Below are 26,950 nucleotides of genomic sequence, written 5' to 3'. Positions count from 1 at the left end.
AGGGATCTCTGCAAATGGAAGATAGAGACAGAGGTCTGGATTTTTGGCTTGTTGCTGCCTGTGTTTTCGACCCGGAAGGGGGGGGGGGGCGGCGGTGGTGGGGGGGGCGGGGGCAATGGCGACGTTGAGCTCTTCCGGGCGGACAGCCAGCTTCCAGGACCTCGCTGGGGTTTTCGGGGCCGGTCTTGGCGGGGCGCGGAGCATTACCACCCGGGAGAAGCGAGCCGGTGTGCAATGCCCCTGGTTGCGACACCAGCTCGGTTTTGACTCCCGCCCGACCCATACGCCCCACTGCGCATCGTGCTGGGACCGCCTGTGAAAGCGGACGGCCTGACCTGTACTGGCTGCAGTGAGGTAAGTAACATCCACCTCAGGTGAGTGTGATTGTTTTTTTTTGCGATTTATGTTGTGGTGGCATGGGCTATGTATTGGGAATGGTATTTCCCCCAGTTTTTCTTTCTCCCCGGGCCTCTCTTAAAACGTCCCAAGGCGCATTACAGGAGCATGACAAGACCCAAAATTTTACACCAGCCAAATAATGAGAAATTAGGGCAGGTGTCCAAAAAATTTGGTCAAAGAGGTAGGTATTAAGGAGCGTTTTGAAGGAGGAAAGAGAGGTAGAGAGCTGGGGAGGTTTAGGGAGGGAATTCCAGAGCTTAGGGCCTAGGTAACAGAAGGCACGGCCGCCAATGTTTGAACGATTATAATCAGGGATGCTCAATAGGGCAGAATTAGAGGAGCATAAACATCTCGGGGGGGTTGTGGGGCTGGAGGAGGTTACAGAGATAGGGAGGGGCGAGGCCATGGAGGGATTTGAATACAAGGATGAGAATTTTGAAATCGAGGCGTTGCTTACACGGGAGTCAGGGGTGATGGGTGAGCAGGACTTGGTGCAAGTTAGGACACAGGCAGTCGAGTTTTGGATCACCTTAAGTTCACGTAGGGTAGAATGTGGGAAGTCAGCCAGGAGTGGGTTTGAATAGTTAAGTCTGGAAGTAACAAAGGCATGAAGAGGGTTTCAGCAGCGGATGAGCTGAGGCAGGGACGTCGACAGGCGGTTACCGAAGTGGAAATAGGCGGTCTTAGTTATGCTGCGGATATGTGACCGGAAGCTCATTTCAGGGTCAAATATGACACCAAGGTTGTGAACAGTCTGGTTCAGCCTCAGATTGATGTTAGGGAGAGGGATGGAGTCAGTGGCTAGAGAACGGAGTTTGTAGCGGGTTCCGAAAACAATGGCTTCGGTCTTTCCAATATTTAATTGGAGAAAATTTCTGCTCATTCAGAACTGGATGTTGTCAAGCAGTCTGACAATTCAGAGACCTTGGAGGGGTTGAGAACAATGGTGGTGAGGTAGAGCTGGGTATCATCAGTGTCCATGTGGAAACTGACACTGTATTTTCGGATGGGCCAACGGGCAGCATGTAGATGAGAAATAGGAGGGGGCCGAGGATAGATCCTTGGGGGACACCAGAGATAATGAGGCAAGAGTGGGAAGAGACGCTATTGCAGGTGATTCTCTGACTTTGATTAGATAGATTCAAAATTATGAGGGGTATAATATGAGAGTAGATGGAGAGAAAATGTTCCCATTGGCAGAAGGGTCGGGAACTGGGGGATTTCAACTACCCCGATATTAATTGGACAGAAGAGGTAGGTAAAGGGGTTAAGGGAATGGAGTTCCTACAATGTGAACAAGACTCTTTTCTAACCCAACATGTAAAAAGCCCAACAAGGGAGGTTTCACTATTGGATCTAGAAATGGGGAATAAACCAGAGCAGATAAGGGAAGTAAAAGTAGGGGAATATCTAGACAATAGTGACCACAATATAATATGCTTTAAGATGATAATTGAGAAGGACATAAGTATGATGAAAACCAGGGTAATAGATCCGAGAAAAGCTGATTTTGAGGGGTTGAGAATAGAACTTGGGCATAAAATGGGCAACAATATTGGCAAGCAACGATGTAGAACAGCAATGATAAACATTTAAAATGGTGTTCAACAGAGTGCAGGCACAATATAGCCAGCTAAAAGGAAAGAACAAACTAAACACTAATGAGACTCCATGGATGAATAAAGCCATAAGGGAACAATTGAGGGTAAGGAAAGAGGCATACACGAAGAACATACACAGCAGGGAGTGCATGATAAGGGAGAATACGAAGAGATTAATTTGATAGAAAAAGGTGTAGTGCCAGAGTACTGGTGGATAGCTAATGTAATACCTATATTTAAGAAGGGGGACAGAATTTGTCCAGGGATTTCTTGACCAGTCAGCTTAACATTGGTGGTAGGAAAAATAATGGAATCCCTTCTAAAGGAGAAAATAGAACATCTCAAAACCAAAAATATAATAAAGAATAGTCAGCATGCATTTCAAAAGGGGAATTCTTGATTTAATTTTTTGAAGAGGTACCAGAGAGAGTAGACAATGATAATGCAGCAGATGTAATTTATCGATTTTCAAAAGGCTTTCAATAAGGTACCCCATAATAGACTGATGAACAAGGCCAGTGGCCTTTATTGCAAGGGGATAGAGTATAAAAGCAGAGAAGTCCTGCTACAACTGTACAGGGTATTGGTGAGGCCACACCTAGAGTACTGCGTACAGTTTTGGTCTCCGTATTTACGGAAGGATATACTTGCATTGGAGGCTGTTCAGAGAAGGTTCACTAGGTTGATTCCGGAGATGAGGGGGTTGACTGATGAAGATAGGTTGAATAGGTTGGGCCTATATTCATTGGAGTTCAGAAGAATGAGAGGTGATCTTATCGAAACATATAAAATAATGAGGGGATGCAGAGAGGATAGAGAATTCAAACAGGCTGCATTTAGACAGGCTGTGAAAATTCACAGACAACAAGTCAGAGATGCTACGTGAGTGGTAGCATGTTGCATTAAGTCATCAATCAACTTGACATTTTAGGACCCTTGGGTAGTGAGCCAATTAAAAGGTTAAAAGACTATTAATTGAGCCAATAAGGTCAAAGAAGGCGAGTTCTTTTCTGTAAATTGATCCAGGTATAAGTACAGCCATTTTGACCATGTGGTCTCAGAAGGACAAAGACCTGGCTTAAAGCCAAGAAGCTTTTGTTTCTCTCTGCCAGAAATAAAGAAATTAAAACTACAATCGGAGTTCGTATTTCATTGGAAATTAAGAGATCTAACAGAGGATATTTCCAGTCATAGGGGAAACTAAAACTAGGGGACATAGACTCAGAAAAAGGGGCCATTTAAAACTGAGATGAGGAGGAATTTCTTCTCAGAGAGTTGTAAATGAATGGAATTCTCTGCCCTGAAAACTGTGGAGGCAGGGTCATTGAATATATTTAAGGCGAGATAGACAGATTTTTGAGCGATAAGGGAATAAAGGGTTGTGGGGAGCGGGCAGGGAAATGCAGCTGAGTCCATGATCAGATCAGCCATGATCTTATTAAAAGCGGAACAGGCTCGAGGGGCCAAATAAGAACATAAGAAATAGGAACAGGAGTAGGCCATACAGTCCCTCGAGCCTGCTCCGCCATTCAATGAGATCATGGCTGATCTGATCATGGATTCAGCTCCACTTCCCCGCCCGCTCCCCATAACCCCTTATCGTTTAAGAAACTGTCTATTTCTGTCTAAAATTTATTCAATGCCCCAGCTTCCACAGCTCTCTGAGGCAGCGAATTCCAGATTTACAACCCTCAGAGAAGAAATTTCTCCTCATCTCGGTTTTAAATGGGCGGCCCCTTATTCTAAGATCATGCCCTCTAGTTCTATTCTCCCCCATCAGTGGAAACATCCTCTCTGCATCTACCTTGTCGAGCCCCCTCATAATCTTATACGTTTCGCTAAGATCACCTCTCATTCTTCTGAATTCCAATGAGTAGAGGCCCAACCTACTCAACCGTCTCTCATAAGTCAACCCCCTCATCCCCGGATTCAACCTCTGAACTGCCTCCAAAGCAAGTATAATCTTTCTTAAATATGGAAACCAAAACTGCACGCAGTATTCCAGGTGTGGCCTCACCAATACCTTATATAGCTGTAGCAAGACTTCCCTGCTTTTATACTCCATCCACTTTGCAACAAAAGCCGAGATACCATTGGCCTTCCTGATCACTTGCTGTACCTGCATACTATCCTTTTGTGTTTCATGCACAAGTACCCCCAGGTCCCGCTGTCCTGCGACACGTTGCAATCTTTCTCCATTTAAATAATAACGTGCTCTTTGATTTTTTTCTGCCAAAGTGCATGACCTCACACTTTCCAACATTATACTCCATCTGCCAAATTTTTGCTCACTCACTTAGCCTGTCTATGTCCTTTTGCAGATTTTTTGTGTCCTCCTCACACATTGGTTTTCCTCCAATCTTTGTATCGTCAGCAAACTTGGCTACGTTACACTCAGTCCCTTCTTCCAAGTCGTTAATATAGATTGTAAATAGTTGGGGTCCCAGCACTGATCCCTGCGGCACCCCACTAGTGAGTGGTTGCCAACCAGAGAATGAACCATTTATCCCGACTCTCTGTTCTCTGTTAGTTAGCCAATCCTCTATCCATGCTAATATATTACCCCCAACCCTGTGAACTTTTATCTTGTGCAGTAACCTTTTATGTGGCACCTTATAAATGCCTTCTGGAAGTCCAAATACACCAAACCAATGGTTCCCCTTGATCCACCCTGTTCGTTACATCCTCGAAGAACTCCAGCAAATTTGTCAAATATGACTTCCCCTTCATAAATCCATGCTGACTCTGCCGGAGCGAATTTTGCTTTTCCAAATGTCCTGCTACTGCTTCTTTAATAATGGACTCCAACATTTTCCCAACCACAGATGTTGGGCTAACTGGTCTATAGTTTCCTGCTTTTTGTCTGCCTCCTTTTTTAAATAGGGGTGTTACATTTGCAGTTTTCCCAATCTGCTGGGACCGCCCCAGAATCCAGGGAATTTTGGTAAATTACAACCAATGCATCCACAATTCCTGCCGCAACTTCTCTTAAGGCCCTAGGATGCAAGCCATCAGGTCCAGGAGATTTATCTGCCTTTAATCCCATGATCTTACTGAGTATCACCTCCTTCGTGATTGTGATTGTGTTAAGTTCCTCCCCCCGCCGTCCCCAATAGCCCCTTGGCTATTGTTAGTGTCCTCTACCGTAAAGACTGATATAAAATATTTGTTCAGAGTTTCTGCCATCTCCATGTTCCCCATTACTAATTCCCCGGTCTCGTCCTCTAAGGGACCAACATTTACTTTAGCCACTCTTTTCCTTTTTATATATCTATAGAAACTCTTGCTATCTGTTTTTATATTTTGTGCTAGTTTACTTTCATTGTCTATCTTCCCTTTCTTAATCATTTTTAGTCGTTCTTTGCTGGCTTTCCCAGTCTTCTGTCCTCCCACTAGTTTTGGCCACTTTGCATGCCCTTGTTTTTAACTGGATACCGTCTTTAATTTCCTTAGTTAGCCACGGATGGCTATTTTTTCTCTTGCACCCTTTCCTCTTCACTGGAATATATTTTTCTTGAGAGTTGTGAAACATCTCCTTAAATGTACACCACTGTTCATCAACCACCCTACTTTAATCTATTTTCCCAGTCCACTTTACCCAACTCTGCCCTCAAACCTTCATAGTCTCCTTTATTTAAGCTTAGTACGCTGGTTAGAGATCCAACTTTCTCACCCTCCATCTGGATTTGAAATGCAATCATGCTATGATCACTCATTCTGAGGGCATCCTTTACTAGGAGATTGTTTATTAATCCTGTCTCATTACACAGGACCAGATCTAAGATAGCCTGCCCTCTGGTTGGTTCCGTTACATACTGCTCAAGGAACCCGTCCCTTATGCATTCAATGAACTCCTCCTCAAGGCTACCCTGACCAATTTGATTTGTCCAATCAATATGGAGGTTAAAATCACCCATGATTATTGCTGTTCCCTTTTTACAAGCCCCCACTATTTCCTGGTTTCTGCTCCGACCAACAGAGTTGCTACTGTTAGGGGGCCTATAGACTACGCCCACCAGTGACTTTTTCCCCTTATTGTTTCTTATCTCCACCAAAACTGTTTCAACACCCTTATCATTTGAGCCAATATCGTTTCTTACTATTGCAGTGATTCCATCCTTTATCAATCGAGCTACCCCACCTCCTTTTCCTTTTTGTCTGTCCTTTCGGATTGTCAAGTACCCCTGAATATTTAATTCCCATTCCTGGTCACCTTGCAGCCACATCTCTGTAATGGCTATCAGATCATACCCATTTGTCTCAATTTGTGCCGTCAACTTATCGATTTTGATACAAATGCTACGTGCATTTAAACAAAGTGCCTTTAAGTTTTTTTTTTACCCTCTTTTCCTGTTTGTTTCCTCTCTCATTCAAACTCACTTTCTTTATTTTTGCTTTCTAATTCCAGCTTTACTCCCCTTCCTACTGAATCTATTCTCAGGTTCCCATCCCCCTGCCAAGCTAATTTAAACCATTCCCAACAGCACTAGCAAACAACCCCCCCCTCCCCTATGAGAATATTGGTCCCGGCTATGTTGCAGTGAAACCCCTCCGGCTTGTACAGGTCCCACCTCCCCCAGCAGCGGTCCCAATGCCTCAGGAAACTAAAGCCCTCCCGCCTGCACCATCTCTCCAGCCACACATTCATCTGCTCTATCCGCCTACTTCTGTACTCACTAGCTCGTGGCACCGGGAGTAATCCGGAGATTACTACCTTTGAGGGCCTGCTTTTTAATCTCTCTCCTAGCTCCCTAAACTCTGCCTGCAGGACCTCATCCCTCTTCCTACCTATGTCATTGGCCTACTCCTGCTCCTATTCCTTATCTTCTTATGTTCTCAATGTGGAGTTAGGATACAGGTCGCAGAATGGATAGCAAGTTTGGCATCAGATAGGGACAAGGGGTAAGCCATTTAAGACTGAGATGAGGAGAAACTTCTTCACTCAGAGAGTTGTTAACCTGTGGAATTCTCTTTCGCAGAGAGTTGCTGATGCCAGTTCGTTAGATATATTCAAGAGGGGATTAGATATGGCCCTTACGGCTAAAGGGATCAAGGGGTATGGAGAGAAAGCAGGAAAGGGGTACTGAGGTGAATGATCAGCCATGATCTTATTGAATGATGGTGCAGGCTCGAATTGCCAAATGGCCTACTCCTGTACCTATTTTCTATGTTTCTATCATAACTGAAAGCAGAGAGAAGGGGTAAAGGGTAACTATTTATAATGGCAGAAGGTGGGTAGTGGTGTTCCACAAGGATCAGTGCTGGAACCACTGTTGTTCACAATTTATATTAACATTTCGACTTTGGAATCAAAAACACAATATCTAAATTTGCAGATGACACCAAATTGGGGGGATAGTCAATACTGAGGAAGATTGCAACAAATTACAGGACAACATTAATAAACTTGCACAATGAGCATATAATTGGCAAATGAAATTCAACACAGATAAATGTGAGGTATTACATTTTGGTAGCAAGAATAGGGAGGTCACTTATTACTTGGAGGGTGTGAGTCTGGGTGGGGTAGAGGAACAAAGGGAAATCGGAGTACAAATACACAAATCATTAAAAGTTGCGACACAGGTTAGCAAGGCCGTAAAAAAAGCAAACCCAGCATTAGGGTTTATTTATAGAAGTATAGAATTGAAAAGTAGATAAGTTATGCTAAACCTGTATCGAACCTTGGTTAGACCACGTTTATAATTCTGGTCACCATATTATAAAAAGGATATAGAGGATCTGGAGAGGATGCAGATAAGAGTTACAAGGATGATACCAGAAATGCCAGGGTATACATATCAAGAAAGGTTGAACTGGATGGGTCTCTTCATTCTAGAAAAAAAAGGCTGAGGGGTGACCTAATAGAGGTCTTTAAAATTATGGAAGGTTTTGATAGAGTGGATACAGAGAGAATTTTTCCACTTCTGGGGAAGAGAATAACTAGAGGCCATCAATATAAGATAGTCACCAAGAAATCCAATAGGGAATTTAGAAGAAACTTCTTTACCCAAAGAGCGGTGAGAATGTGGAATTCACTACCACAGAGAGTAGTTGAAGCGAATAATAGAGATGCATTTTATGGGAGTCAAGACAAGCATATGAGAGAGAAGGGAACAGAGGGATATGGTGATAGATTTAGATGAGGAAAGACGGGAGGAGGCTCGAGTGGAGCATAAATGCCGGCATGGACTGGTTGGCCTGTTTCTGTGTCGTATATCCTATGTAACCAGAGGAAACAGAATTAAGGTGATTTGGCTGAAGAACCAAGGCGACTTGAGGAAAACCTTTTTTACTCGGCGAGTGCTTAGGATCTGGAATGCACTGCCTGAGAGGGTGGTGGAGGCAGACTCAATCGTGGCTTTCCAAAGGGAGTCGGATAAGTAACTGAAGGAAAAAAAATTGCAGGGCTATGGGGAAAGGGCGGAGGAGTGGGACTAGCTTAGGTGCTCTTGCAGAGAGCCGGCATGGGCTCGATGGGCCTAATGGCCTTCTTCTGTGGTGTAACCATTCTATGATTCTACGATTTTAGATAAGAATGAAACCAGTCGAGTGTAGTTCCACCCAGCTGGATGACGGTGGAGAGGCGTTGGAGGAGGATGGAGTAGCCAACCATGTCAAAGGCTGCAGACAGGTCCAGAAGGATGAGGAGGGATTGTGTGCCTTTGTCACAGTCACAAAGGATGTCATTTGTGACTTTGATGGGAGCCGTTTCCGTACTGTGGCAGGGGCAGAAACCTGATTGGAGGGATACAAACATGGAGTTACAACTTAAAGAAGTCTTACCAAAGAGCTTCTGTAGCACCTGTCCATCGTAGAGATCTTCAGCCAAGTCCTTCACGATGATCCTCTCCTCAACCAGCTCATCATTGATCCAGTCGATTAAAACCTGGGCAGATAGAACATTCAGTAACTGAAAAGGTGTTCCAATTCATGAAGGGGTTTGATAGTGTAAAGAAGGAGAAACTATTTCCAGTGGCAGAAGTGTCCAGAGGGCATAGATTTAAGGTGATTGGGAAAAGGACCAGAGGGAAGATAAAGAAACTTTTTTTTTAACGCAGCGAGTTGTGATCTGAAAAGGGCGTGGGAGCAGATTCAATAGTAACTTTCAAAAGGGAATTAGATAAATACCTGAAGGGACATTTTAAAAAAAAAAACAGGATTATGGGGAAAGAGCGGGGGAGTGGGACTGATTGGATCGCTTGGCCAAAGAGCCGGCACAGGCACGATGGGCCGAATGCTGCATCATTCTGTGAAATGAAACCTGGGCTCAGTTATACAAGACCTTTTTCCATGTATGGTGGTTTACAATCCCCAAATGTAGGACAGCATAGAACACATCCTACATAGAAGTTACAACTCAGTCACACATCTCCGCTGGGTGGCCCAGTCTACATGGTGGCCTGCGAGGTGCCGCAACATGCACCTCCAACCCCATCCCCACCCCTCCCCTCCCCATTCCTAACCTTCCCTCCCCACACACCTCCGCATCCCACCCCTCTCCACTCCCTCCCCATCCCTCTCCCCTCCTTTCTCCTTCCCTCCCCTCCCCATTGCACTGTCAGAGGGGCAGTACTGAGGGAGCGCTGCACTGTCGGAGGGGCAATACTGAGGGAACGCTGTACTGCTGGAGGAGCAGTACTGAGGGAGAGCTGCACTGCCGGAGGGGCAGTACTGAGGGAGAGCTGCACTGCCGGAGGGGCAGTACTGAGGGAGAGCTGCACTGTCGGAGGGGCAGTACTGAGGGAGCGCTGCACTGTCGGAGGAGTAGTACTGAAGGAGCACTGCACTGTCGGAGGGGTCATCTTTCAGATGAGACGTTAAACCGAGGCCCCGTCTGCTCCCTCAGGTGGACTTAAAGGATCCCACGGCACTATTTTGAAGAAGAGCAGAGGCGCTCTCCCCGGTGTCCTGGGACCAATATTTTTCCCTCGACCAACATCTAAAATGGATTACCTGGTCATTATTACATTGCTGTTTGTGGGAGCTTGCTGTGCGCAAATTGGCTGCTGCGTTTCCTACATTACAAGAGTGACTACACTTCACAAAGTATGTCAATGCATGTAAAGTGCTTTGGGACGTCCCGATGTTGCCAAAGGCACTGTATAAATGTAAGTTTTTATTTTCTATTCTTACCCTGATCAGTTCCTGTAGCCTGGGGTCATTTTTCGAGTTGGGATCAAGCATTGTGCGAACCTCGTTTTCCTCTAGAAATAGAGTAAGGATACAGTAACTACAGTCGTGCTCAAACCATCACGGGTTCATTTAACTTGGTGCATTTTACCCTGCTTAAAACGCAGTCTCTTACCCAGCATCGTGTCCTCACGATCCAGCTCAATGGGGATAGGACTGAGTGGCAGGTTGATGGCATTTTTCCCTTCTTCTTGCAGCTCGGATACTGTGAGAGAGACACAAGCACAGGGTTAAACGGCGATTATTTTAAATAGCCTTCAAGAGGCATCATGATGCGGAGAATGTTGGGAAGGAAATCACCAACTGGTCCATGGAGCCTGGCCCACATGGTCGGGATGCCTGAAGCACCAACGATTAGACTCTTTCCCTACCCGCAAGTAACCATGTGATCTCCTGGGAGAGGCTAAAATAAAAACCCCACGGCCAACAGGGTTACCAACCGTCCAGGATTAGCCTGCAGTCTCCAGGAATTAAAGTTAATCTTGAGGACGCTGCTATCAGCAAAAACCATTGGGCCATTAAAGGAATTTTGGGCTGGATGTTTGGCTTGTTGCCGCCTCTGTTTTCACCCCGGAGGGGTGGCAATGGCGGCGGTGAGCTCTTCTGGCCAGCTTCCAGTGCTCCGCTGGCGTTGTTGGGGCCAGTCTCAGTGGGGTGCGGAGCTTCTGGTTGATTCGATGTTTGGCTCCTGCCCAACCCGTAGCGCTGTGCAGAGTGCCTGCCTGAGCTGTAGCGGCTGCAGTGAGGCTAGTAATGTCCACCTCAGGTAAGTGTGATTGCTTTTATTGATTTTTTTTGTTGCGATTTATGTTGTGGCAGCGTGGGCTGTGTATTGGGAATGTTTTTGGTGTTTTTTTTCCAGGTTTTTTCTTCTCCCCAGGCCTCTCTTAGAGCGCTCCCGGCCCGGCTCTTTACTTGGGATTTTCCCAAGCTCAGCTGGCCTAGCGCTCTGAGAGAGGTGTACAACGCCTCCCTTAACGCTCCACCCCACAGTCAGGGCTCAGCTGACCAATTTTGCTGACTGAGGCGCAAACTGTTCTCGGGCGCAAACCTTACCGCCCCACTGCCATTACCGCCCCAAAATCAGCAGAATCGAAAATCCAGCCTGTTTTATAGTATTTTAAAATAAATCTTTGACCACATTTGTTTACTACTTATAAAAATATTGGACCAACTGGGGGAATAAAAGATGTTTGACGGAGTCAAGAGTAATGTTTCCTCTGATTTTGTTTGACCCTGTACGGTCCATTCAAAACACCGGTCATGCGCGGTTATTGTATTGAAAAGCTGGCAAGCCAGACTGTGCAGGACGCCTGGAGCGCTGTGCGGCCTACAGGGAACTTTGGTCAAGAATCATCCAATCGGGTAAAGAGTCTTTCCAATTGGCCACTGGAATGCGGGGCAGTTGCGGGGATCGATATGTGGGATGACCAATGGCGAGAGTGTGGGGCGGGGTGGATGGAGGCAGGAGGCCATGCAGGTGGCACCTCCAGGAATGGGCTCAACCACAGATTGCTAATCCCACTAATTAGGGAAAAGCAAAATCGGGAACACTCCTCTCCAACTGCCTTTGGCGATTGAAACTAGTGCGCTACGTTTAACGTAGTAAAACGTCCCAGGGCGGTTCATCATAGAATCCTAGAAATTTACAGCATGGAAGTAAGCCATTTTGGCCCATCGTGTCCGCGCCGGCCGACAAAGAGCTATCCAGCCTAATCCCACTTTCCAGCTCTCAGTTCATAGCCCTGCAGGTTACGGCACTTCAAGTGCACATCCAAGTACTTTTTAAATGCGGTGAAGGTTTTTTTTTTACAGGCAGTGAGTTCCAGACTCCCATCATCCTCTAGGTGAAGCCATTTCCTCTCAATCCCCTCTAAACCTCCTACCAATTACTTAAAATCTATGCTTCATACGAGCTTCATACACAACATGTGACACCGAGGTAGAAACGGAGATATTAGGACAGGTGTCAAAAGGTTTGGTCAAAGATGTAGACAATATGAGAGGAGGAGAGAGGTAGAGAGGCGGAGAGGTTTAGGGAGGGAATTCCAGAGCTTGGGGCCCAGGCAACAGAAGGCACGGCCACCAATGGTTGAGCGATTAAAATCGGGGGATGCTCAAGAGGTTAGAATTGGAGGAGCGCAGATATCTCGGGGGGGGGTTGTGGGGCTGGAGGAGATTACAGAGATAGGGAGGGGCGAGGGCCATGGAGAGATTTGAAAACAAGAATGAGAATTTTGAAATCGAGATGTTACTCAACTGGGAGCCAATGTCGATCAGCGAGTACAGGGGTGATGGGCGAGCGGGACTTGGTGCGAGTTAGGACATGGGCAGCCGAGTTTTGGATGACCTCAAGTTTCCGCAGGGTGGAATGTGGGAGGCCAGCCAGTCAGTTGTGAACCTCTGGTGCTATTTCGCCCTCTGCATGAGATACCCTCAGCGGCGAGTAGCTTGGTAACGTTTCCCAAATCTATAGGAGCCATTTGATCAGCTGCACTGCAAACACAAACACTGGAGCCGGCCTGCTCGCCATCACAGGCGGAATATTCTATTATATGCTACAGGAAGCTATTTAATAAAAGGAACATTACAATCATTCCATTAGCTGCTGACTCCATGCCAAACATTGGCAAATCAAATATCTTGCCACTAACACAGTGCAAGGTACATGCACTTTTCAACGCTGAAGCCACTGCATTAGTACAAATTCAACAAACAATATGCATTCACAAACTATTTCTCCATTAACGTCAACATGACTGTTAGTGTCTCCACGATAATTCAATCTGGTTCACGTACAGATGCATTGCCTAAGTAGCTTGTTTTTCAGAAAGGCAGATGAATCATAGATTGATGCAGCTCAGAAGGAGGCCGTTCGGCCCATCATGTTGGGATGGGGTGAACGGTTTTACAAAGATGGCTTAAGGGAGGAGGGGGAGGAAAGGTTACATGTCTTTTCATTTAGTGTCATACGTTTTTTGTTGGAATCATAGAAATTTATGGCACTCAGAAGGAGGCCATTTTGGCCCATTGCGTCCGCGCCGGCCGACAAAGAGCTATTCAGCCTAATCCCACTTTCCAGCTCTTGGTCCGTAACCCTGTAAGTTCAAGAGCACATCCAAGTACTTTTTAAATGCGCTGAGCATTTCTGCCCCTCTCACATTTTCAGGCAGCGAGTTCCAGATCCCCACCACCTTTACAACAATCCGACTGCTTAACTGGGAGCCAATGTAGGTCAGCGAGCACAGGGGGTGATGGGTGAGCGGGACTTGGTGTGAGTGAGGACACGGGGCAGCCGAGTTTTGGATCACCTCTAGTTTACGTTGGGTAGAATGTGGGCCCTCGGCCAGCCAGGAGTGCGTTAGAATAGTGAAGTCTAGAGGTAACAAAGGCATGGATGAGCCAAAATGTACACAGTTGCCCCCTTGGGGTGGACATGTAAAGTTCCCAATGAAGAATGGGAGCTTAAAGGGCAGTTTCTGAGGTTAGATCCAAATAATGCAAAGAGGGAGAATTTCTCTTCTTTTGCAAACAGCCTACTCTCAATTCCATGGTGCTGCACATGAATTCTCTGTAAATTCAACCTGAAATTGTGCCAAATAAAAGCCTCATCTGCCCTTATTATGATTGCTCAATTCTCACCCCTGGATTATTCAATATCTTTTCCAAGCAGAAAAAAGATGACTTCAAATTAACCAGAGCTGATGGGGTTTCTTATTTCCCTCCCCCGCTCCACCACACCGCCAAGGCCCAGTCTCCGTCTCCCCCAGCCCCTACCACTCCGTTCCCTCCACCACCCCAGGGCCCCATTCCCACAGGGTCCCTTACTCCTGGCCCATTCCCCCAGGGCCCAGTTCTACCCCTCCCCCCCCCCCACCCTCCACCACCCCGAAGGCCAAGTCTCCGTCTCCCCCAGGACCTAACACCTCTGTTCCCCCCCACCATCTCAGGGCCCCTTTCCCACAGGGTCCCTTTCCCCCGGCGCACAGTGCCCTTACCCCCCCCAAGCCTGTGTAGCACTGTGATCAACTCTGCCACCCACCAGCACATTCCCAGCCGCTGTGCCACAGCTCACAGTTCGTAGCTGGGATCCTCCTGACCTCAGTAACCTCTCGGAGAAACCACCTCCTCAACCAGTCAGGGAGGTGGGGAGTCACAGGAAACGCACAGGCCCTCGCCCCCATTCTCTCATCCCCCCAACCCCCTGTAAATGTTACCAGTCTGAGATTGACGGCAAAATTAAAAGATTTTGTTATTCATATTGCAAGAGTAATGAAAATTCTTGTAACTGGAGTCTGGTCACAAAGCTACAACTATAGGCTGCTAATGACAGCACAACATGAATGCTTGAATCAGGAGGGCACATTTCCTGTGACCCCTTCATTCTTGCTCACACTGGTTTTACGCCAATATTCTTAATAGCATCATAGCCCGTCCGCTACTGAATTCTACAGTGGCAAATACTGCTGTCTTTGTCCCCTGGTTCTTTTACTCAGGACAAAAATCTAGTCCTCTCAGCCACTCCACACAATGCAATTTACAAAGGCAAATTAACCATTTACACACGGACCCGCTTCATTGATTATCTTTATTTCTCCCCTCTTTTCTCTTCAGAATAGTCAAAACTTATTGTTAGAACTTCGCACACAAAATTCAATTTAACAGTGCTACCAGATGTTGCCTTGACGGATTGTCAAGATTACAAAAGGATTAGAAAATTCAGAGCATAACAAGGCTGCGGTTACTGGCACAAAGCTTTCAATTTTATTTTATTATTTTGTTGAATAAAAAATAGAAAAAACCTATATTCTCCCAAGGATTTAAAGGAGATGCCATTTCCATTATGAGACTATGACCCACAGCGTAGATGCATGCAGACAATAATTGCCACAGCAAATGGGAATTATGATTAAATGAACTATTCAATGCTTCAAAATACTCGAGGGCAAATAATACCTTACCTTTACAACAAAGTGCTCCACAGCCCATTGCTCTCGGGCCCATTCACCTTCATTCTCCCTGCAAATTGGGAATACTCTGAAATATTAATAACCTTCAGGATGACTCACTGCCTTCATCTCAATTTGCCTTCAGTAAGCTTTGCTAGAAAGCTCGCCGTTAAAAGCAGGAGATTTAACTTTATTTATTAAAAAGGGCCGGCTCGCAGTCGGAAAGTGTCAATGCTGCAAACCCTGCTCCTTGCCTCTGCTAAAGTTACACAGGAGGAGCAGACCTCCTGGCCGGTTAATGAGATCAAATGCTGCCAGAGACACGACTCTCTCTCTGACCACCCGGTAACTCACTGTTGCAAATCCAATCGCAAACGCGGGAGAACCAGCTGTCATATTTGACCCCGAAATGAGCTTTCGACCACATATCCGCGGCATAACTAAAACCGCCTGGTTCCACCTCCGTAACATCGTCTGTTTCTGCCCTTGCCTCAGCTCATCCGCTGCTGAAGCCCTCATCCATGCCTTCGTTACCTCTAGACCTGACTATTCCAACGCACTCCTGGCTGGCCTCCCACATAAACTAGAGGTCATCCAAAACTCGGCTGCCTGTGTCCAAACTCGCACCAAGTCCCGTTCAACCATCACCCCTGTGCTCGCTGACCTACACTGGATCTCAGTTAAGCAACGCCTCGATTTCAAAATTCTCATCCTTGTTTACAAATCCCTCCATGCCCTCTCCCCTCCCTATCTCTGTAATCTCCTCCAGTCTACAACCCCACCCCCCTCGAGATGTCAGCGCTCCTCTAATTCTGCCCTTGAGCATCCCTGATTATAATCACTGAACCATTGGTGGCCATGCCTTCTGTTGCCTGGGCCCCAAGCTCTGGAACTCCCTCCCTAAACCTCTCCGTCTCTCTACCTCTCTTTCCTCCTTTAAGACACTGCTTAAAACCTACCTCTTTGATCAAGCTTTTGGTCACCTGCCCTAATATCTTCTTATGTGGCTCAGTGTCAAATTTATTTGTATTGTCTTATAACACTCCTGTGAAGCACCTTGGGACGTTTCACTACATTAAAGGCGCCATATAAATATAAGTTGCTGTTGTCTCATCCCTCAGATTTCTTCACACAGCGGTGACGGATAAACAGCCATTTCACCACCTGGCCTGCCAAAACTCACCGCAACCAGCAAATCTTTGAGCATCGGAGTCTTGTGAAGACAGATCCAAACGGCCCACAGATAATTACAGCATGGGAAGTTTACATAGACAATTCCCATTATAAATGTGGACACAGGAAGTTATTAATGATAATATAATAAAAGGACAAAATGAGTAAATTTGAAATGGGGACTGAATCCCATCTCCATGTCCATATCCAGTTCATAGACTCATAGGGCTAGACATTCCACTTTGCTGACTATCGCCCAAAAAATGGACGATGTTCCAGCCTTGGCGATGTGAGCCGAAAGTTGGGAGGAGAATTTTCCAGCGATGTTCCAGCCTAACTTTCCACTTTTCAGTCAAAATGGGCGATAGCAGGCCATTTTGGGCGATATATGGGCACTAGCCGAGCATTGTGCAGTGGAAAGTCTAGCCCATTGAAATTCACAGCACAGAATGAGGGCATTTTAGCCCATCGTGTCCATGCCGGCCGACAAAAAGCCATCCAGCCTAATCTCTCTTTACAGCACTTCAAGTGCACATCCAAGTACTTTTTAAATGTGGTGAGGGTTTCTGCTTCTACCACCCTTTTAGGCAGTGAGTTCCAGATCCCCACCACCCTCTGAGTGAAGAAATTTCCCTCAAATCCCCTCTAAACCTCCTACCAATTACTTTAAATCTATGCCCTCTGGTTGTTGACCCCTCTGCTAAGGGAAATGGGTCCTTCCTATCCACTCTATCTCCGCCCCTCCATTTTATACACCTCAATAAGGTCTCCCCTCAGCCTCCTCTGTTCCATAGAAAACAAATCCAGTCTATCCAATCTTTCCTCGTAGCTAAAATTCTCCAGTCCAGGCAACATCCTCGTAAATCTCCTCTGCACCCTCTCTAGTGCAATTACATCCTTCCTGTAATGTGCTGACCAGAACTGCACGCAGTACTCTAGCTGTGGCCTAACCAGTGTTTTATACAGTTCAAGCATAACCTCCCTGCTCTTGTATTCTACGCCTTACCTTATAAAGGCAAGTTCTTCCGCCTTCCATCCTCCAGCCCCACTAGCCTACACTTTGCTCTCCATGGTCAAGACTACTGGCTAATCAATAAAAGTCTTGCAACTAGAGCACAGTAGTCACAATCCAGACATTCATAGATTGCTACAGATATTAAACCATTATTAAAAAAGGGACAGTCATTTTATGTTGCATTTTTCTGATCCAGAGACAGAAATTTACAAGCAACACAATATCCTCTGAAGAACAGAAATGCACTTGCATTTTTATAGCGCCTTTTACTTTTTCAGGATGTCCAAAAGTGCGTTACAGCCAATGAAGTACTTTTTGACATGTAGTCACGGGTGTACTATTGGAAACACGGCAGCCAATTGACGCACAGCAAGCTCCCACAAACAGCAATGTGATAATGCGGTTGTGATGTTGGGTTGAGGGATAAATGTTGGCCAAGACACAGGGGAGAATTCCCTTGCTCTATTTCCAATAGTGGCCTTGGATATTTTATGCCCACCTAGGAGAGCAGATGGGGCCTCGGTTTAACATCACATCCAAAACACTGTCACTCAACCATAACGTTACACAAGGTGGCCTGCAATCTGTGAGCCTTGGATGGTTTGACAGATTCCTCAAAACATCTTTTACTCTGAGTAAATCAGCTTTAGAATCATAGAATGATGCAGCACAGAAGGAGGCCATTCGGCCCATCGTGCCTGTGCCTCTGTGAAAGAGCGATCCAATTAGTCTCACTCCCCCTGCTCTTTTCCCAGAGACCTGCAAATATCTCCTTTTCAAGTATTTATCCAATTCCCTTTTGAAAGTTACTACTGTATTGAAACTACTTCCTTTTCAGGCAGCCCATTCCAGATCACAACATCTCGCTGCCTAAAAAAAATTCTCCTCATCTCCCCTCTGGTTTTTTGGTCAAGTTTCTTAAATCTATGTCCTCTCGTTACCTGCCACTGGAAACAGTTTTTCCCTATCTACTCTATCAAAACCCTTCATAATTTAGAACACCTCTATTAAATCTCCCCATAATCTTCTCTGCTGTAAGGAGAACAACCCCAGCTTCCCCAGTCTCTCCACATAACTGTAGTCGCTCAACCCTGGTATCATTCTAGTAAATCTCTGCACCCTCTCCAAGACCTTGATATCCTTGTACGTGACTCTAATCCCACTTTAGATGGTTGACCGTTAATGTCTTCTGCAGTGAAAGTTCATCACCTGCAGCAACTTGCCACAGCTTCTTCGGCAGCACCTCCCAAACCCGCGACCTCTGCTGCCTAGAAGGACAAGGGCGGCAGGCGCATGGGAACACCATCATCTGCAAGTTCTCCTCTGAGTCACACACCATCCTGACTTGGAAATATATCTGCTGTTTCTTCATCGTCGCTGGGTCCAAATGCTGGAACTCCCTCCCTAACAGCACTGTGGGAGCACCTTCACCACACGGGCGGCTCTCCACCACCTTCTCAAGGGCAATTAGGGATGGGCAATAAATGCTGGCCTCGACAGCGACGCCCACATCTCAAAAAGAAATGCAAAACGCATGTTAACATTAAGCGCTCAGTGCTACGTTACTGAAAAGGGTCAAAGGTTAGCCTGGTTTTAGGGTAAAGGAGTTTAAGGTGCATTGGCTCCAAGTCTGGAAGAGACACTTGCAGTGAGACGATCTTGCAGATCTTCAATTGATCAGTTAGCTTTACTGATGAGGGCACTAATCACAAATTAATGGCCGAGTTCCTCCCTGGCGAATGTAGGTCTGTCTGAACTGCGGAAAAGTCAGCACTGTGGGAGCACCTTCACCACACGGACTGCAGCGGTTCAAGGCGGCGGCTCACCACCACCTTCCCAAGGGCAATTAGAGATGAGCAATAAATGCCGGCCTTGCCAGTGATGCCTACATCGCAGAACGAATAAATGAAAAACTCTGCCCCAAGGGAGGCTCCTGTGGGACCTCTCAATGCCCTGCGCTGCTTGCCTGCCATGGGGTGTGTGCCCTGGCCCTTCCCCCTCCCCTTCACGAGAGAAAGAGATGCTTGTGCTTTGCCCATCACCCACCACAGGACAAGGAGTCACGTGTCAAAGAGTTAGAATTTAGTCAACTCTTCAATCACAATCTTGAAAAATGCATTTCCCATTTCAGAAATGTTATTTGCCAATCGCAAGTTACAATTTTTTGCTTCTTTATTCTACCAATTTTCTCTCCTCTCCCTCCCCCTTCCTTGCAACATTAACAGGAAAAGGGGAAGGAAAGCTAAAGTAGGACAGGGGGAAAGGGAGAGAGAGGGAAGGAAAGGGGGAGGGAAAGGGGAGGAGAGAAAGAGGAGAGGGGAGGGAAAGGGAAGGGGGGGAGGGAAAGGGGAAAAAGGGGGGAGAGAAAGAGGAGGAGGTGAGAGGGAAAGGGGACAGTGGGAAGGAATGGGAAGGGGGAGGGAAAGTTGAGGGGAGGGAAATGTGAGGAGAGGAGGGAGAGAAAGAGAAGAGGGGGAGAGAGGGAAAGGGGAGGAGAGGGAGGGATTTGCTGGTTTTAGTCCCATTAGTTTCTCCTATTTTTCTTGGCTAATTATAATTATTTTCAGTTCCTCACCCTGATTAGACCCTTGGTTCCGCACTATTTCTGGGACGATTTACTATGTTAAAGGGTCTGCATAGATGCAAGTTGTTGGTTTTGTGGAGAAATGGTGAGGAGCTGGTGAGGCGAGACAGGGTGAGAATAACTGCCGGCAGAAGAAAGATATCGTGTTAAATGACACCGTGGGGCTGAAATTGCCACGCGCCCCGACTGGGGGCGGTAACCTTGCAGGGCCAGCCCGGAAGTCCCTCCTCTGGTGCGGAATTGGGCCGTGCTCCGTTGAATCGAGACGGAGCGTTGTCTCCAGTACTCCGCCTCATTGGAGGGGTGCTCCCAGGGCGGCAGCGGGACACTGAGTCCGGTGCCGCGCTGAGGAGGCCATTAGAGGGAGCAGCGTGTGGCGGCATACCGCTGCAGGGAGCAGCGCGTGCTGCTGCAGGAGGGCGACGGCTGATTGCAGTGCGAGCAGGTACAGCAGGCGCGGCGAGGCCGGGGCGAAGGAGCAGCAAGAGTTGGTAGAGGGATGTGGTGGGGCCCAGGAGAGACGCAAGTTTGGGGCCAGAAGAGGCGAGGGCCCAGGGGCAGCACGGGCCAGCACGGGTAAAGGGCCAGTTAGTAAAGGGCCCCAAAAAAGGGGCAATTTCGGCCCTTCTGTGTTGCTAATAATACTTCAATCAGGAGCGCTGTACTACACAGAGATTCTGATCCAGTGTATATCACCGGATGGCAGGATGATTAACTTTTACCAGCACAGTCTATTGATGGTAAACACTGGAGAGCCGACGTCACACACTCGTTGTCACATTTTGAAGCAATGAAACATTATTTTGCAAAAAATAAAACAGGTCAGCCGATGCTGTATTTTCCTGAGCCACAGCCAGAAATGTACAAGCACCTAGCAACCCGCCAAGTTCCCTCTCCGCGATTCGCTGCAGGGCACATTCAGGTCGCAGCGCTGTGCGAGCAGCGGCCTTAAAGGGACAGGTCACCATAGCGGCTCAACTTGACAACATTACTCAGAACTAACTGTGAGCAACGCCACAGGAGACAAGATTGTTTTTTACGAAGTGACCCGAAATGATTGCGAAATTATGCCGAGGGGGTCGGGGGGAAATTGGCGGATAATTCGACTCGAGGCCGCTTATTTTTCCGGCGTAAAACTGTCATTTGGACCTCCGACTTGAACAGTACAATCTTCCGTGCCGCGCACCAGCCTTGGACTACCGAGGCTACATTGGCTCCGGTGACTTTCAGTTCTCTAGGGCGGTTGCTGGAAACAGGTGTTAGAAATGAGCAGCACCCTCGCCTCCGTGTGAGAAGGTCGTGGGTTCGAGTCCCACTCCAGAGACTCAAGCACAAAATCCAGGCTGATAGGCCCAATGCAGTACTGAGGGAGCGCTGCACTGTCAGAGGGGCAGTACCGAGGGAGCGTTGCATTGTCGGAGGGGCAGTACTGAGGGAGCACTGCACTGTTGGAGGGGCAGTACTGAGGAAGCGCTGGACTGAGGTGCAGTACTGAGGGAGCACTGCACTGTCAGAGGGGCAATACTGAGGGAGCGTTGCATTGTCAGAGAGGCAGTATTGAGGGAGCGTTGCATTGTCAGAGGGGCAGTACTGAGGGAGTGCTGCACTGTCGGAGGGGCAGTACTGAGGGAGTGCTGCACTGTCGGAGGGGCTGTACTGAGGGAGCGCTGCACTGTCGGAGGGGCAGTACTGAGGGAGTGCTGCACTGTCGGAGGGGCTGTACTGAGGGAGTGCTGCACTGGCGGAGGTGCCGTCTTTCAGATGAGACATTAAGTCTGCCCTCTCGCATCTCTCAGGGTTTTGAGGGGGCAGCGGCTCGTGGAGAATCATCGTTCTGCCGATTTTTACTCCCATACTTAGGCGCAGGTCAACTTTCTCGCCAATCATTTCAAAACCTGAGGTGTTACAGCCACGACTACGCATGTGATCAGCTCCTGAACTTCGCTATACGAACAGTTAGATTAGAAAAGAAGAGAAAGACTTGCATTTATATAGCGCCTTTTATGACCTCTGGACGTCTTAAAGCGCTTTACAGCCAATGAAGTACTTTTTGAAGTGTAGTCACTGATGTAATGTGGGAAACGCGGCAGATAATGTGCGCACAGCAAGCTCCCACAAACAGCAATGTGATAATGACCAGATAATCTGCTTTTAGCGATGCTGAATGAGGGATAAATATTGGCCCCTGAACACCGGGTAGAACTCCCCTGCTCTTCTTCGAAATCCTTCTCAGAGTGTTGTAAATCTGTGGAATTCGCTGCCTCAGAGAGTTGTGGAAGCTGGGACATTGAATAACTTTAAGACAGAGATAGACAGTTTCTTAAACGATAAGTGGATAAGGGGTTGTGGGGAGTGGGCAGTGAAGTGGAGCTGAGTCCATGATCAGATCAACCATGATCTTATTAAATGGCGGAGCAGGCTCGAGGGGCCTGTTCCTATTTCTTATGTTCTTATGTAACATAACAAAAACAGATTATCTGGTCATTATCACATTGCTGTTTGTGGGAGCTTGCTGTGCGCAAATTGGCTGCCACGTTTCCCACATTACAACGGTGACCACACTCCAAAAGTTCATCATTGGCTGTAAGGCGCTTTGAGACATCCGGTGGCCGTGAACGGCGCTAGATAATGCGTCTTTCTTTCTTTCTTAGTTGAAAATGGGGAAGAGATTTTAATCCCATCATTTGTAACGTGGTTACTGACCTGACATTAGTCATTACACCATTTAGTTCATGGAGACATTGCAGAAGGAAACAAGTCATCCAATCAGCCTGTCCCCCAGCGATCAAATCCAATAAACTATATTTAGCAAACTCAGAGGACCAGGGGCTGAAGATGCAAATCTTTTTTTATTTAATTGGACACAGACGCTGAAGTTTAAGGACAAAGAAATTCAAGATGTTATCGTCCTGAGTTTGTTATTGTGCACCATCGCAACTGAAGTCATCGGATCCAATCTCAGTCCTTGTTTTACGATTAAAAGTCTCTGCCCCTCACCCTCTCGCAAATCGATTGAGAGATCTGACAAATGTAAGATATATATATTAAAAAACACATACGGACTGATTATAGTGCTTTGGCTGCAATTTCCTTTAACAGCTGCTAAACAAATAATTTTTCAAGGCTGAAGTCACGGCCTCTGGACTTCATAGAATGATACAGCACAGAAAGAGGCCATTTGGCCCATCCTGCCCGTGCAAGCTCTGTGACAAAGCTATTCAGTTAGTCCCACTCTCCCCCTGCTCTTTCCCCGCAGCTCTGTAAATGTTTTCCTTTACAAATATTTATCCAATTCCCTTTTGAAAGTCACTATTGAATCTGCTCCCACCGCCCTTTCAAGCAGCGCGTTCCAGATCACAATAACTCGCAGGGTAAATAAAAACTCCTCTTCACCCCTCCTTTGCCAATTATCTTAAATCTGTGTAATGTATGCACCTGTGAGGATGCTCACGGGCTTGTTGAGGTGTTCCATTATTTGAAGGGGCCGCTCCTAAAATTCTGGTTGAATTTTCAGTCCCACACTCCTGATCTTTGGGCACTCTGCGTGGAGGAGAGTGGGCAGGTCGGAGGGCCTCCTTGTAGACTGCTCCTGGGCATGGCCAAGGGGGCCATCAACCGGTCCAGGCAGCAGACAGTCGAGGGGGTCGTTCAGCCTGACTGTCTGCCTCTCTTCCACGGTTACATCCGAGCCGGGGTGTCCCTGGAGATGGAGCACGCGGTGTCCACCGGTATGCTCACGGCCTTCCGCGAGAGGTGGGCGCCGGAGGAACTGGAGTGCTTCATCACCCCCGGCAACCAAATTTTAATTTGACCGTTTAATGTTTAAAATCTAATTTGTTTAATTGTCAGTTTTAGTGCCTCCCCCACCCCCTTTAATCAGGGGGCACTTGATTTAATGATTTATTGTTTTACAGATAGAACAAAATAATTGTCGAGCTGTTGAGTTGGGAGTGACTTAGCCAGTCACGTGATGTTCACAAGATTCAATAAAACCCCAGCCAGTTGGGGTCGGGGGATCCACAATGAGGCAGGTGGTTGTGAGCCTGGTGGATGAACTGGTAATGTGTAGTGTGATTATTAAACCTTTTGCTAATAAACCAACTAGTTCTTAATAGCAATGTGCTGTTTTGAATTCTTAAGCAAAGAGCCTATGAAGCAAATATGTTACACTCTGGTTAATGACCTTTCTGCCACTGGAAACAGCTTCTATCAAAACCATTCATGATTTTGAACACCTCTACCACATCTTCCACTTAACCTTCTCTGCTCTAAGGAGAACAAATCCAGCTTCTCCAGTCTCTTTCACGTAACTGAAGTCCCTCATCCCTGGACCCATTGCAGTAAATCTCCTCTGCACCCTCTCCAAGGCCTTGACATCCTTCCTAAAGTGTGGTACCCAGAACTGGGGAGAATACACCAGCTGAGGTCTAACCAATGATTTATAAAAGTTTGACATAATATCCTTGTTTATAAAGGCAAGGATACCATGGGCTTTTTTAAACTACCTTATTGATTCTCCTGCCGCCTTCAAAAGATTGATGTATGTGACTGGTTGACGTTTTTGTCAGGTGACAGTCGGGTGAGAATTCGGCCTCCCAATCATACGGCCGGTTAAAACACAGTGGCACAGAAGAATTTACGACAAAAAAAAGAGGATCGGAAAGTTAAACACAAACCATAGTTGTCAGAAGGTTGTGGGTCCAAGTCCCACTCCAGCGGCTTGAGCACAAAAATCCAGGCTGACACTCCCAGTGCAGTACTGAAGGAGCGCTGCACTGTCAGAGGGGCAGTACTGAGGGAGTGCTGCACTGTCAGAGGAGCCATCTTTCGGATGAGACTTTAAACCAGGGCCCCCGTCTGCCATCTCAGGTAGACGTTAAAGATCCCACGGCACTATTTTGAAGAAGAGCAGGAGAGTGATCCCTGGTGTCCTGGGGCCAATATTTATCCCTCAATCAACATAACAAAAACTGATTATCTGGTCATTATCACATTGCTGTTTGTGGGATCCTCCTGTGCGCAAGTTGGCTGCCACGTTTCCCACATTACAACAGTGACTACACTCCAAAAGTACGTCATTGGCCGTGAAGCACTTTGGGACGTCCGGTGGTCGTGAAAGGCGCTATATAAATGCATGTTTTTTATATAAATGCAAGATGTTGTAGTATGGGAGGTGGTGAAGAACACTCGCCGTGTTTTGTGTGAAGAGTGTCAAGTCTTTGCATGGAAAGAAAATCACGCTGATATCCAGCTGCCTCTACACCCTCGCTTCCAATACATTCAATTATGTTGCCAAGGTTACTTGGCTTCTGGTTTTCAGCACTCAATGCCCACGAAAGTAGAATTCACCTGCTAATCCAAGAGCTCGAGTGGGTATTGAGATCTGATTACTATTTGTACCTGCAGGGAGCAGATGAAAAAGCGTCAGTACAATCCGGAACCCTGGCTATTCATGTAATGATCACGGAGACGGCCATCTGCCCTGCAATGGATGCAGGGCGGGTGGAGGGGCTGGTCAGTGGTCAAAGGCCTTGTCCCATAGTGTCCATAATATAATATGCTTTCAGATGATAATTAAGGACACAAGTATCACGAAAACCAGGGTAAAAGATTGGAGAAAAGCTGATTTTGAAGGGCAGAGAATAGAACTTGGAAAAGTAAAATGGGCATAAAACGATGTAGAACATCTATGGGAAACATTTAAAATGGTGTTCAACAGAGTGCAGGAACAATATATTCCGCTAAAAGGAAAGAACAAACTAAACACTAATGAGACTCCATGGATGAATAGAGCCATAAGGGAACAATTGAGGGTAAGGAAAGAGGCATCCATTAAGTACATCAACAGCAGAGGAGTGCACGATAAGGGAGAATATGAAGAAATTAGGAAAGAAGTCAAAAATACAATTAGGAAGGCAAAGAGGAACTATGAAATTAAATTATCAAGGAACATAAAACAAAGTAGTAAAATATTTTACAGGCACATCAATAAAAAGGGAAGGTTGGGATGGGAATAGGGCCATTAAGGCCATTAAGGGATAGACAGGATAATATCACAGGTAACGATAGAGATGCCAGAAATATTAAATAATTATTTTGCTTCAGTATTTACCAGGGAGATAGAACAGGTAGACAAGTCATTGGATGATTAGATAAGTGCATTTAAAATAAAAAGAGGGGATATATTAAATAAACTAATCAAACCTGAAGAGGATAAAACCTCTGTACCGGATGGATTGTATCCACACATTTTAAAAGAATCTAGGGAAGAGTTAGCAGAGATATTATTACACATATTTAATAATTCGTTAGAAAAAGGTCTGGTGCCAGAGGTCTGGTGGATAGCTAACGCAATACCTATATTTAAGAAGGGGGATGGACCATGTCCAGGGATGAGGGGTTGACTTATGAGGAAAGGTTGAGTAGGTTGGGCCTCTACTCATTGGAATTCAGAAGAATGAGAGGTGATCTTATCGAAACGTATAAGATTATGAGGGGGCTTGACAAGGTGGATGCAGAGAGGATGTTTCCACTGATGGGGGAGACTAGAACTAGAGGACATAATCTTAGAATAAACTGCCGTTCATTTAAAACAGAGATGAGGAGAAATTTCTTCTCTCAGATGGTTGTAAATCTGTGGAATTCGCTGCCTCAGAGAGCTGTGGAAGCTGGGACATTGAATAAATTTAAAACAGAAAGAAACAGTTTCTTAAACGATAAGGGGATAAGGGGTTATGGGGAGCGGGCGAGGAAGTGGAGTTGAGTCCATGATCAGATCAGCTATGATCTTATTGAATGGCGGAGCAGGCTCGAGGGGCCGTATGGCCTACTCCTGTTCCTATTTTTATGTTCTTATGTCCAGGGAATTATAGACCAGTGGGCTTAACATCAGTGGTAGGAAAAATAATGGAAGCCCTACTAAAGGAGAAAATATAAGTGCTGAATAAAAGCCCGGAAGTGCGCCTGCAGTGTCCACCTGGGAAATCAGTGCGGTCCAGCATGTCGGCGGCAGTGAGGAAGATAAAGTACTCCGAAG

At 46.5% G+C, this 26,950-nt stretch overlaps 1 protein-coding gene across 4 annotated transcripts in view; it reads right to left on the bottom strand.

Moving 5' to 3' along the window:
- parvaa (parvin, alpha a) overlaps positions 1–26,950 on the bottom strand; it is a 112,192-nt gene that overhangs the window by 36,194 nt on the left and 49,048 nt on the right. For all 4 annotated transcript variants that reach the window (XM_070899472.1, XM_070899473.1, XM_070899471.1 and 1 more), the window contains exons 2-4: positions 10,309–10,398; positions 10,137–10,207; positions 8,787–8,889 (exon numbers count right to left, since the gene is read on the bottom strand). In XM_070899472.1, coding sequence (XP_070755573.1) covers positions 8,787–8,889; positions 10,137–10,207; positions 10,309–10,398 — 264 coding nt within the window. The remainder of the gene's footprint in view (positions 1–8,786; positions 8,890–10,136; positions 10,208–10,308; positions 10,399–26,950) is intronic.

The sequence above is a fragment of the Pristiophorus japonicus genome, chromosome 14, assembly GCF_044704955.1.
Source record: "Pristiophorus japonicus isolate sPriJap1 chromosome 14, sPriJap1.hap1, whole genome shotgun sequence".
In the NCBI taxonomy this organism is placed as follows: Eukaryota; Metazoa; Chordata; class Chondrichthyes; family Pristiophoridae; genus Pristiophorus; species Pristiophorus japonicus.
This window is presented reverse-complemented; position numbering and strand designations above follow the sequence as displayed.